Source organism: Ailuropoda melanoleuca, chromosome 11 (assembly GCF_002007445.2).
Source record: "Ailuropoda melanoleuca isolate Jingjing chromosome 11, ASM200744v2, whole genome shotgun sequence".
In the NCBI taxonomy this organism is placed as follows: Eukaryota; Metazoa; Chordata; class Mammalia; order Carnivora; family Ursidae; genus Ailuropoda; species Ailuropoda melanoleuca.
The window spans coordinates 67703521-67716904 of NC_048228.1; the positions used below are offsets into that span (position 1 = coordinate 67703521).

At 36.9% G+C, this 13384-nt stretch overlaps 1 protein-coding gene across 1 annotated transcript in view; it reads left to right on the top strand.

Annotated features, from left to right (window-relative positions):
• Positions 1 to 13384, top strand: part of PDCL2 (phosducin like 2) — a 47485-nt gene that overhangs the window by 5848 nt on the left and 28253 nt on the right. Inside the window, exons 2-3 of the mRNA XM_019799799.2 lie at positions 7442 to 7562; positions 8103 to 8193. Of these exons, the coding sequence (XP_019655358.1) occupies positions 7442 to 7562; positions 8103 to 8193 (212 nt within the window). The remainder of the gene's footprint in view (positions 1 to 7441; positions 7563 to 8102; positions 8194 to 13384) is intronic.

Genomic DNA, 13384 nt, shown 5'->3' on the forward strand with positions numbered 1-13384 from the left:
AAGCAAGACTCAAACATATTTGTACACTGATATTTATGGCAGCATTATTCACATTAGCTAAAAGGTGGAAACAACCCAAATGTCCATCAGTGAATGAGTGGATAAACAAACTGTGGTATATACTTAAAATGGAATACTATTCAGCCTTAAAGGGGAAGGAGATTCTGATACACGTTTCCACATGTGTGATCTTTGAAAGCATGCCAAGTGAAATACACCAGTCACAAGAGGACAAATGTATGATTCCACTCATAAGAGGTAGCTAGAACAGTCAAATTCATAGAGACAGAAAGTAAAAGAGTGGTTACCAAGTCTAGGGGTACAGCTCAATAATGGGCAGTTATTAACTAATAGGTACAGAATTTCAATTTGGGATGATGAGACATTGCGGAGATGAATAATGCTGATGGTTGTACCACAGTGTGAATGTACTTGATGCCACTAAACTCTACCTTTAAAAACTGGTTAAGGTACTAAATTTTTTATTATTTACATTTGCCACAGTAAAAATTTTTGGTAAAGAGGGGCACCTGGGTGGCTCAGTCATTAAACATCTGCCTTTGGCTAAGGTCATGATTCCAGAATCTGGGATCGAGCCCTGCATGGGGCTCCCTGCTCAGTGGGAAGCCTGCTTCTCCCTCTCCCACTGCCCCTGCTTGTGTTCCTTCTCTCACTGTCTCTCTCTGTCAAATAAATAAATAAAATCTTCAAAAAAAATTTTTTTTTGGTAAAGAGCTAAATGAAACCTCTTTTTTTTTTTTAAAGATTTTATTTATTTATTTGACAGAGATAGAGATAGCCAGCGAGAGAGGGAACACAGCAGGGGGAGTGGGAGACGGAGAAGCAGGCTCATAGCAGAGGAGCCTGATGTACGGCTCAATCCCATCACGCCGGGATTACGCCTTGAGCCGAAGGCAGATGCTTAACTGACTGAGCCACCCAAGCGCCCCTAAATGAAACCTCTTGAAGTGAAAATGTGCAATAAAAAAAGTAAAAAAATATCGGTGGATAGGTTTATCAGGTCACTATAGAAATATGGAAAGACAAAAATTAATAAATAAGGAAAAATCTGGCATTTCAAATTGGATTTCATTTGTAGAGGTGAATTTTCTAGAACTTTTAAAAGATACTATTCTACAATTTCTAAAAGCCCAGTGATTCCACACATGATAAATGAAAGAAATATGTGAAGGGAAGGAAAAATTCTCTTCTACCCTCAAGGTCTTCCAGCTGGACTAAATTAAATTTGCATGAGATATATGAACAAGAGAAAAAAACCAAAGTTTTATTATGTGCACATGGAGACCCAGTGATGATATTGAGTTTTAAAGAAATGACGGAGGCAGACAGTTTTTATACTTTTTAGATAGAGACAATAAATGTGTGAGGAATTGGCAAATCAAAGAAAACTTAACTTTGGGAGCTTCTGTTAGTAAGGAATTCTAAACAGAATTTGGGCTGTGGTAGTAAATTAGTAAAAAGGAAAAATGGTTATTAACACAGGCTTCTGGGCTCTTAATTTCCCATCTCTGATGATAAGGATGTGTCTTTACCTCCTGGCGCAGGGATGGTACTTTTCACATGGAAGATTTCTTTCCTGCTTTCAGAGGGACAGAAGACAGTCTGAGCGTCCTTGCATAAGGCTGTCTCTCAAGTAACTTTATTTTTTATTTTTTATTTTTTTAAAGATTTTATTTATTTATTCGACAGAGATAGAGACAGCCAGCGAGAGAGGGAACACAAGGCAGGGGGAGTGGGAGAGGAAGAAGCAGGCTCATAGCGGAGGAGCCTGATGTGGGGCTCGATCCCATAACGCCAGGATCACGCCCTGAGCCGAAGGCAGACGCTTAACCGCTGTGCCACNTCACCCAGGCACCCCTCAAGTAACTTTAAAATACCCAGTGTGCCAAAGTGGCCCATCTTGAGGCAGCCTGCCCTTGGGCCCTACATACACAGCTAAATACATCATGTGAAATGCAGAGAACTACAAAGAAAATCTCAATGCAGGCAAAGAAAAGACAGATAATCTTCAAAAGTTTAAGAGACTGAAAACTGATTTCTCAACAATGGATCTAAAAAGTGACTATCTTAAAAAAACTATACTCAGAAAAATTATTTTTTTAGGCTTCCAGATTTGTTAGATTCTATTCTATTTCATTGTTTTTTATTGAAGTGTAATAAATATACAGTGTTACATTAGTTTCTGGTGTACAATATGATTTAAAAGTTCTATATATTTTTTCAGTGCTCATCAAGATAAGGGTACTCTTAATCCCCTTTAACTATTTCACCCATCCCCTCACCCCCCACCCCTCTGGCAACCACCAGTTTGTTCTCTGTATTTAAAAGTCTGGTTTTGTTTGTTTGTTTGTCTCTTTTTTTCTTTGTTCATTTGTTTTGTGTCTTAAGCTCCACATATGAATGAGATAATATGGTATTTATCTCTCCGGCATTTCACTTAGCCTTATAGCCTCTAGGTCCATCCATGTTGTTGCGAATGGCAAGATTTCATTCTTTTTTATGGCCAAGCAAAGAAAAATTATTTTTATAAAGAGACCAAAATGAAAACATGCTTAAGATATTTGAGAAAATAATGCTCTGGCAAGTCCTGACTAAGGGGAATTCTCAAGGTCATACTTCGTGCTGAAAGAGTATTTCCAGACAGATGGTCTGAGATTCAACAAGGAATAAAGAAAAAAGTGGTAAATAATATGAGTAAATCTAAGGAAATGTTGGCTAAATATAACAGCAATACTAATAATGATAATGTATTATTAAGAAAAAATATGGGGGCACCTGGGTGGTACAGTGGTTAAGCGTCTGCCTTCGGCTCAGGGCATAATCCCGGCGTTATGGGATCGAGCCCCACGTCAGGCTCCTCCGCTATGAGCCTGCTTCTTCCTCTCCCACTCTTGCTGCTTGTGTTCCCTCTCTCACTGACTGTCTCTATCTCTGTCGAATAAATAATAAAAAAATCTTTAAAAAAAAAAGAAAAAATACGGACAAACCATAAGAGATTCTTAATCTCAGGAAACAAACTGAGGTTTGCTGGAGTGGAGTGGGGTGGGAGGGATGAGGTGGCTGGGTGATAGACATTGGGGAGGGTGTGTTCCATGGTGAGTGCTGTGCATTGTGTAAGACTGATGAATCACAGACTTGTACCCCTGAAACAAATAATACATTATATGTTAATAAAAATAAAAAATATTTTTTAAAAGAAAAGAAAAATATGGAACTAAAATGAGTTACATAAGAGTAACTTATGGTCTGAATGTTTGTTCCCCCCTCCCCCAAAATTCATGTTGAAATATGATCCCCAATGTGATGGCATTTGGAGGTGAAGTCTTTGGGAGGTAATCAGGTCATGAGGGCAGGCCCTCATGAATGGAATTACTGCCCACATAAGAAGAGGCCAGAGAGCTAGCTTGCTATCTTTCAGCCATGAAATGCTGCAAGGAGAAGGCAGCCATCTGCAACCCAGAGGAGGGCTTTCACCAGGACCCAACCGTGTTGGCACCCTGATCTCAGATTTACAGCCTTTAGAACTGTGAGAAATTTCTGTTGTTTATCAACCACCCAGTCAACAGTAATTTGTTATAGCACCCAAACTAAGATAGTAACATATAAGTTGGAAAAGGGTAAATGGGAGTTGATGTATTATAAACATAAAATGGAAAGGACCAACAGAGAAGCACAAAATAAAATGGTAGATCTAAACCCAATATATCCGTATTTACCTAGAATGTAAATGGACTCTATGCTCTAATTAAAGACTTTTAGATTGGATTAAAAACAAACAAAAAACCCTAACTATATGCTATTTGTGAGATATGTCTAAAACATGTAGATACAGTTGAACATAAATGGGTGGATAAGCCACAAAAGGGAAAAGGAAATTCTGCTTTTGAGTTATAAGTAACTGTGAGCTTTGAGGAACCCTCACTATCCACAAAAAAATCCGTAACAAATACAGTCTGCAAAAAAACTTGTATGTAAACTGAGGGTTGTTGGAGGGGAGGTGGGTGGGGGAAATGGGGTAACTGGGTGATGGGCATTAAGGATACACGTGTGAATAGAGATTGAATGAACGGAGGAAACATTTTTAAATGGGTTAACATACGTGTAACTGGAATCCTACAAGGTGAAGAAAGAGGGCAGAAAAAATTGAAAGAAATAATGGACAAAATCGTTCAAATTTTAAGAGAAGACATAAACTTAAAGAGGATTACTACTAGAAATAAAGAGGAAGATTTTATAATGATACAAGGAAAAATTCTTCTGGAAGATATAACAAATATAGCTGTGAATTTGCATAATAATTAGACTTCTAATACATAAAGCAAAACTGACAAAATTCAAGGGATAAATAGACAAATCTGCAGTCATAATTTGAGATTTTAACACCTCTCCTCTTAGTAATTGATAGAACAACTAGATATAAAAATTGCTAACAAAATAGAAGATTTGAACAAATCTGTCAAGTGTCCTTTGATTTTTAGAGAAATCCCATCAGTGGCAGAATGCACACTTTTTTCAAGCATTCATGAAGATACATTATATACTGGGTTATAAAACAAGTCAATACGTTTCAAAAAATCAAAATTTAACCAAGTATGTACTCTAACCAAAGAGAATTAAATTATAAATTATTAATAAGATATCTAGAAAAGTTCAAATTATTTGAAAATTAAGCAGCATCCTTCCAAATAATTACAACGACAGTAAAAAATTACAAAAGAGTTAGAAATATTTTAAATTGAATGATAATAAAGGTATAGCATACCAAAATTTGTATGGTGCAGCTAAAGAATTTGTAAAGGGGAAATATATAGCCGTCAGTGGTTATATTAGAAAAGAAGAGTTCATAGTCAGTGATCTAAGCTTCCACCTTAAAGTAGAAAAAAAAAGGGGGCGCCTGGGTGGCTCAGTTGTTAAGCGTCTGCCTTTGGCTCAGGGCATGATCCTGGCATTCTGGGATCGAGTCCCACATTGGGCTCCTCCGCTATGAGCCTGCTTCTTCCTCTCCCACTCCCTCTGCTTGTGTTCCCTCTCTTGCTGGCTGTCTCTCTCTCTGTCAAATAAATAAATAAAATCTTTAAAAAATAGAAATAATAAAGTAGAAAAAAAAAAGCTGAGCAAAATACAATAGAGAGGATCCTCATTTAAAATGTTCGTATCACCTGTCAAGAGTTCCCCTTTTACATTGCTAGTATTGGTTTTTGTGCTTTTTCGCTTTTTGTTTTTTGATCAGTCTTGGTAAGTGTTTATAAGTGTTTATCAATTTCATTAATCTTCTCTAAGAATCAGCTTTTCTCATTGTTGATCCTATTATACACTTTTCGTTGCACTGTTTTCTATTTTCAGTCTTTCTATCTTTATTTTGATTTTTTTTTTGCCATTTATCTTGATTTTCTGAGATTTTCTGACTTCCTTGGTTGGATTCTTAATATTTAAACCTTTTTAATTTTATATAAATATCAAATTAAGGGTATAAAATTTCTTTTATGAACTGTTATAGTTGCAGTGCCCATATTTTTGATATGTGGCTTTATTGTTATCATTCAATTCCAAATGCTTTTTAATTCCCATTGTGATTTTTTCTCTGACCCATGAGTTATTTAGAAAGTGTTTTCTTAAATTCCAAATATATGATGATCTCCTAGTTATCATATTCTTAACGATTTCTCTCTGTGGTCACTGTGCTCAAATCTGTGAGCCTTTATTCAATTTCTCAGCTTCTTGGCCTCTTCCAGAATTAGTAGTTGATCCAAGGGGAATGGCCCCAAACACAGAACTCCTCACTAGGTCTCTTTCTCCTCTAAGATCTTCTCCTGGTAATTCTCTTCACTGCCTTGTTGATTCTCCAGTGCTTTCAAATTTTACTAGATGTTCGCAGCAAAAGGCTTGATTCAGATTACTGAGTCTACCATTACCAAGTGCAGAACCCCTACTGATGCTGATTTGTTTTATTGTTGTGAGACATATAGACAGAGTAGGGATTGGAAGATCTCATGGACAGAGAGACCAGTAAAAGACAAAGAGTAGATAGAAAAACAAAACTTTGGCCAAAGAATAAAATGAAGAGGACAAATAAGATGATACTTGTATTTGTGATTTATTTTTACATGAAAAATCACCACAAACTTGGGGGCTGGGGTCAGCCAAAGCTAGGGTCTCATTTGAAGGTACAACAGAGGAAGGATCCACTTCTAAGTTCACTTACACGGTATTTGGCAGTATTCAGTTCTTTTGGGGCCATTTGACTACGGACCTCAATGTCTAGCTGATTTTGGGTTATGCATAGTCACATAGTTCTCTCCATAGGGCACCTCACAATATGGCGGCTTGCTTTATCAAAGCCAGCCAGGTGAGAAGCATGCTGGCAAGATGGAGTTATAACATGGAGTATAATCACAGAAATGACATTTCTTCATATTTGCCATGTTCTTTTGGTTAGAAGCATATCACAGTTCTCACCCGTAATCAAGGAGAGGAAGCCATGATGTGATGTGAATACCAGAATGTGGAGCTCATTCAAGGTCATGAAATACTTTGCCACAGTATTCCTTCATGTATATAAAGTTCTCTATTTTTCTGGAAATATCAGAGAAAATGGACAGCAGACTAGAAAGAAAAGAATTAATATATTACAACCTCGGGAAAAGTAGCAAATAAAATATCAAAGTCTAGGGGCGCCTGGGTGGCACAGCGGTTAAGCGTCTGCCTTCGGCTCAGGGCGTGATCCCGGCGTTACGGGATCGAGCCCCACATCAGGCTCCTNCCTGCTTGTGTTCCCTCTCTCGCTGGCTGTCTCTATCTCTGTCAAGTAAATAAAATCTTTTAAAAAATAAATAAATAAATAAATAAATAAATAAATAAATAAATAAATAAAATATCAAAGTCTAAGTTACAAGGAAAAGATTAACTCTCATAGAAAGAAACTATGATTAGACAGAATTTAAACTATGGAAAAATTCCTAGCCTCTTCTAACATTTAGCCTGGGAGGACGAGCCCCTTGAAGCTGTATAGTTGAAAAGAAAAGCATGTTCACGTGGAGGTCTTAAATTCCTATGCAAAAAAACAAAACAGTGTTTGTGCATGTTGTGAATTGGTTTTGGCCTCTCTAGTCATCAGAGAATTTTCCATGATTTATGAGTTTACTTCATTAATATCTGATATATGTGTTCCAAATTGATTTTTTATTAAACATCTCAGGGTAACTTTGAGGGTAGAAGATGTATCCTATTTATTGAAGTATATATACCACTAATGCTGGGAAGTGAGGAAAAAGTAGGCCACTTTCTTCTAGTCTTTGAAACTAATTATCTAGTTATCATAGAGCTCATGAGCAATTGCATAGTTGAAAATGCTATATATCAATTTCACATACACATATTAAAATGCACAACTATGTTAATAGATTTTCTATTTTTTTAATAGGATCCAAATGAAGATACAGAATGGAATGAAATTTTAAGAGATTTTGGCATTCTTCCTCCAAAACAAGAGCCAAAAGATGAAATTGAAGAAATGGTTTTACGTTTACAGAAAGAAGCAATGGGTACAGTTATGCATTTAGTGGGCTGGATGAAGGAGATAATGATAGCGAAATTTATTTCATAAACTTAGAGGGAGAAAGGACATTAGAAATCCCACCCATATTTTTGAAATTAGGATGCTGACACGTAAAATTTTTAATTGATATGTCGAATGTCACAAGCTAGTTAGTAAAAGAGCTGAAATGTCCTGGTATCTAATCTAGTGAGCCTTTTCTCTACCTCGTGATTATCTTCTATTTTGATCACTTATATAGTTTGTTTCATTTGTCAAGATTTTCAGGTACTTGGGGAAACTAAATTAATCGGGTCTTATTGATGTTCACATCTACTTTAAATGTAGCTTGATAGTTCTGTGAACTTGGAGGGAAACTCATACTTTAAACAAACCTGAATCAGTCAGCCACAAAATAGATTTATATACTGGAGAACCTGGAACATTAAAGATATTCTTTATCTCCATTTATCTATATATTGTTTTTCTAGCCATGTATTTAAAAATTGTTTTTAAATAATTCAGTTATCTAAAATTTATTTTGTTTTAGTTAAACCATATGAAAAGATGACTCTTGCACAGCTGAAGGAAGCTGAAGATGAATTTGATGAAGAAGATATGAGAGCTATTGAAATATATAGGTACAGTGATTTATTTGGGCAACTTAAGAGTTTTTGAATGGAGAAGTATTATAAGAATGAAACCAAAAAAGCCCTATTTTTTCCTACAGAATAGATTTTTAAAAGAATAAAACTAGTTTTTAAGAACATTTTAGTTTTTTTAAAGATTTTATTCATTTATTTGAGAGAGAGCGAGAGCACGCAAGCATGAGCAGGGGGAAGGGCAGAGGAAGAGGGAGACACAGACTCCTCACTGAGCAGGGAGCCTGATGGGGGTCCTTAATCCAAGGACCCAGGGATGATGACCTGAGCCAAAGGCAGATGCTTAACTGACTGAGCCACACAGGCGCCCCAGGAACATTTTAGTTTTTTGTTTGTTTGTTTGTTTGTTTGTTTTAAGTAAGCTCTACACCCAACATGAGGCTTGAACTCACAACCTTGAGACCAAAGGTCACATGCTTTACCAACTGAGCCAGCCAGGTGCCCCTTTAAGAACATTTTAAACCCAACTCACTTTATATAAGACGGAAATTTTTTTCTTGAATATTTTTCCTTTGCTTAAGTAAAAAAAACTATCCAGGAGCGCCTGGGTGGCACAGCGGTTAAGCATCTGCCTTCGGCTCAGGGCGTGATCCCGGCATTGTGGGATCGAGCNCTATCCAGGAGTGCCTGGGTGGCACAGCGGTTAAGCATCTGCCTTCGGCTCAGGGCGTGATCCCGGCGTTGTGGGATCGAGCCCCACATCAGGCTCCTCCGCTATGAGACTGCTTCCTCTCCCACTCCTCCTGCTTGTGTTCCCTCTCTCGCTGGCTGTCTCTCTCTCTGTCGAGTAAATAAATAAAATCTTTAAAAAAAAAAAGTAAAAAACTATCCAATAATACATGGTGAAACTTCATCAAGTTACATATAAGTAAAGTGGAAAATATCAATAAAAGACAAATAAGAGCCACAGTTTTCCTTCTAAGATAATGTCTATCATTTAATAAATAATTATGTACCAGTCATAGACAAACTCTTTCAAAAATTAGAAAAGGTGCTTATATCTCCCAACTTATCCTGATACTGAAGCCAGATAAAGAAATTTTAAAAACAGAATGTCACAAAAATATCTCTTATGAACATAAGCACAAAATTTTTAAAGTATTAGCAAGGTAGGTCCAGCAATTAAAAAAGAAGAACAGTACATCCTAATCAAGTGGGGTTGGCCCCAAGAATGCTTTGTTTTAACATGAAAATGAAAAAAAAAAAAAACCCAACAACAGTGAATTGGGTTAGAAGCAGCAATAGTCTGGTAGCAATGAGTACACCTAGCTCTTAGCTCTTGTTTTATGATGCTTATTCTTTAATAACAGGAACCAGTGCTCCTTGGAGAACACTGTGTGAATTGGGAAAGTACAATATGAGTTCAGAGCATCTTATGGTACCAGAAAGTAAAGAAGTACTAAAGAAAAAATGTCTTTTAAAGGTATAGGAGCCAAACTAAAGATTGGAGAATGGCCAGAGTTGGAACAACTTGAACAGCAAAATAAATAATCATAATACTGGATGACAAAATAAATATCCAGGAGTCCCTAGTGATATAAATAAATAATACATGAACAAATTCAGAAAATAACACCTCTTCCTCCTGAAAATTCCAATAGATAAGTGTTAGATGGAATGAGGAAAAAAGAAGAATCACCATCAGGGATACCTGGGTGGCTTAGTTGGTTAAGTGTCTGCCTTTGGCTCAGGTCATGATCTGAGTCAGGGTCCTGGGATTGAGCCCCACCTCAGGCTCCCTGCTCACAGGGGAGTCTGCTTCTCTTTCTCTCTGCCTCTGCCCCTCCCCCCAGCTCATGTTCACTCTCTCTCTCACTCTCAAATTAATAAATAAAATCTTAAAAAAAAAAAAGGAAAGAAAAATCACCATCAGAACACCAAATAATAATCCCCCATGGGCCAGCTCTACTGATAGATGCTGAAATGAGTGGGGAAGTTTAAACAGAAACAGGATATTTTCATAATCACATTTCCCCCCAAATATTTAATAATTATGAGGAAATAGTAAGTCTACAGTGTAGAGTTTTGGCAGATCCCATCTGATGGAAGTGACCAAGGTTAACAAGACCAATAACATATATTGACATCAAGTAACTCCTATATGAGGCACTGGGGAGGACATATTACCTCTGTAGTAGCCTCGTCAATAATTCATAATCTCTGTCAAATTATAAAAATGCATGAGAGGAACCCAAGTTTGAGAGACTTTCAGAAAACAGCTGATCAGGTTGACATCAGGAAAGATGGCAGAGTAGAAAGCTCCAGGAATCCGTATGTCCACCTAGATAACTATTATACTGGTAGAAACTATCTCAAGTAACAGCTTTGGAATTCTGGAGTCTATCTGAATGCACCTTCTAAGATAAAGTTTAGCTAGTAAGTTGTAGTTAATATTGGTTGATTTAAGTCCTCAGTGTGGTAATAGCTATCCATCCCTTATCCCCAGCCCCATGGTAGGCAACTGTTTGGACAGCAACCTGTGTTTCTGGCACAGCGTGCTGGAGCCAGAGTGGACAATAAAGACTTTGTCCTCAATATCCAGGTTGTGTGTTCTGATTATGAATTGTTGCTTCTGAATGTGGAGGTATAGGCAAAAAGAGTGGTTGCCCTGGTGTCAACGTTCACTGGCTCAGGTGGCTTCCAGAGGATTTAAAGTGGCCACATCTGTTAGTTTGTTTGCTTCTTTTTTGGAGATTCAAGAACTACCATATAAATGAAGGAATTTAGAAAGCCGTGGGAAAATGAAAGTTCAGAGGAGACCTGAGACAACCTTAATGCTTTTATCTCAGGCTGATCCCTGGCACAGATGCACCATACAATAATAAATGAAATCATAGGAGGCAGGGATCTGCTTTCTAGAGTTACCACATTATAAGAATCCAGTGTTCTTTTCAACAAAAAAATCACAAGGCATACAAAGAAACAGAAAAATATGGCCCATTCAAGGAATGAAATAAATTGATACAAAATATACCTGAGGAAGCCCAGATTTCAGAGTTATTAGACAAAGATGTTAAGCCAGCTAAGTTAAAGTTGCTTAAAGAGCTAAAGGAAGACATGGACAAAGACAGAAAGGATCATATGAACAAAGTGAGAAGAACAATAAAGAGATAGAAATTATAAAAAAGAATGAAAAAGATATTCTGAAACTAAAAAGTACAGTAAAAATTGAAGTGAAATATATATGAGGGCTTCAGAAGCAGATCTGAACAAGCTGAAGAAAAAAAATCAGCAAATTTGAAGATAAGACAATTGAAATATTGAGTCTGAGGAACAGAAGGATAAAAGAATGAAGAAAAGTGAACAGAGCCTAATTGGCCTTATCCTACACTAAGTGAGCCAACTTACAGAGTGTAAGAATCTCAGCAGACAAAAAGAGAAAGGAGCAGAGAGAATATTGGAAGAAATAATGTCTGAAAGCATCCCAAATTTGAGAAGAGACTATAAATCTATAAATCCAAGATGCTCAATGAATTTCAGGTAGGATAAACTCAAAGAGACCCACCAAAAGACACATCATAATCAACTTTAAAAAAAATAAAAACAGAAACTTGAAATCAGTGAGAGAGAAGCGACTTGTCACATACAAGGGACTTTTAATAAAACTGTCCGTCAATTTCTCATCAGGAATCTTGGAGACCAGAAGGCAGTGAGTTGATGTATTTCAAGTGCTGCAAGCCAACAACAACAACAACACACACACACACACACACACACACACACACACACACACCTGTCAACCGAGAATCATTCATTTGGCAAAACTATGCTAGAAGAATGAAGGAGAAATGAAGATATTCCTAGGTAAAATCTAAGTGAGTTTGTTACTACTAGAATGGCCCTAAAAAATTAGCTATAGGGGTCCTTCCTGCTGAAATTAACGGGCACTAGACAGTAACTCAAAGCCTTCTGAAGAAGTAAGTAACATAGGTAAAAATAACCACATAAGTAAATATAAAAGAACTACTCAACTTTGGTTCTTAACTCTGTTTTTACCTGTATGATTTAAAAGGCAAATATATAAAACAACAATTGTAAGTTGGTGTTAATGGACAGACAATATATAACAATGTAGTCTGTAATAATAACAGTATAAAAGGGGAAAGATGGAGGTGTACACCAGCAGAGTGTTTGTGTGGTATTGAAACTAAATTGGTATTATTCACGGTAGGTCATTATAAGATAGTGATTTTAATCCTGAAGGCAACCACTAAGAAAAAACTAAAAGAATAAAGAAAAAAAAAGAAAGAAAAGAAGCAAATTAAAACGGCACATTATAAAAACCAACTGGATACAAAAAAAAAGTGATGGGAGAATTACTGGAAAAAAGCACATAAGAAACACAAAAAAGAGTTAAATGGCAGAAGTTAAGTCTGAAAGAGGGATCTTTGTGGGTGGGGGCAGCCTAATTCCTTATCTGGTTGTTTTGCTAGTAGCTGTGTCATACAGCTGGCAATATATTTTTCAAGATGGATATCTTTTGAAATGGATGCCTCAGTGATCAGAAGCTTCATGTCAGGCACTTAACACTGCATGGTTTAAGTGTATTTTAGATTAATCCAATTGATCTCCAATTACGAGCAGAAATTGGCAAAATGAAAACAAAGAAACATAATCCATGTCCTGAAAACCAAAGAAATCTTGAGAAAGAACAAAGTTGGAGGACTCAAACTTCCTGATTTTAAAACTTACTACAAAGTGACAGTAATCAAAACAATGTAGCAGTGACATAAGGATAGACTTACAGACCAATGGAATAAAATAGAAAGCCTAGGAAGAAATCCTCACATATATGTAGTCAAATGATTTTCAACAAGGTGCCAAGACCATTCGACTTTTCAACAAATGGTACTGGGAAAACTGGATTTCTACATGTAGAAGAATAAAGTTGGACTCCACTTCATATCATAAACAAAAAATAAAGTGGATCAAAGACCTAAATGTAAGAATTAAAACGATATGGGGCGCCTGGGTGGCTCAGTCCTTAAGCATCTACCTTCAGCCCAGGGCATGTTCCCATGGTCCTGGGATCAAGCCCCGCATTGGGCTCCCTGCTCCACTGGGAAGGCTGCTTTTCTCTCTCCCACTCCCCCTGCTTGTGTTCCCTCTCTCACTGGCTGTCTCTCTCTCTCTCTCTGTCAAATAAATAAATAAAATCTTAAAAAAAAAA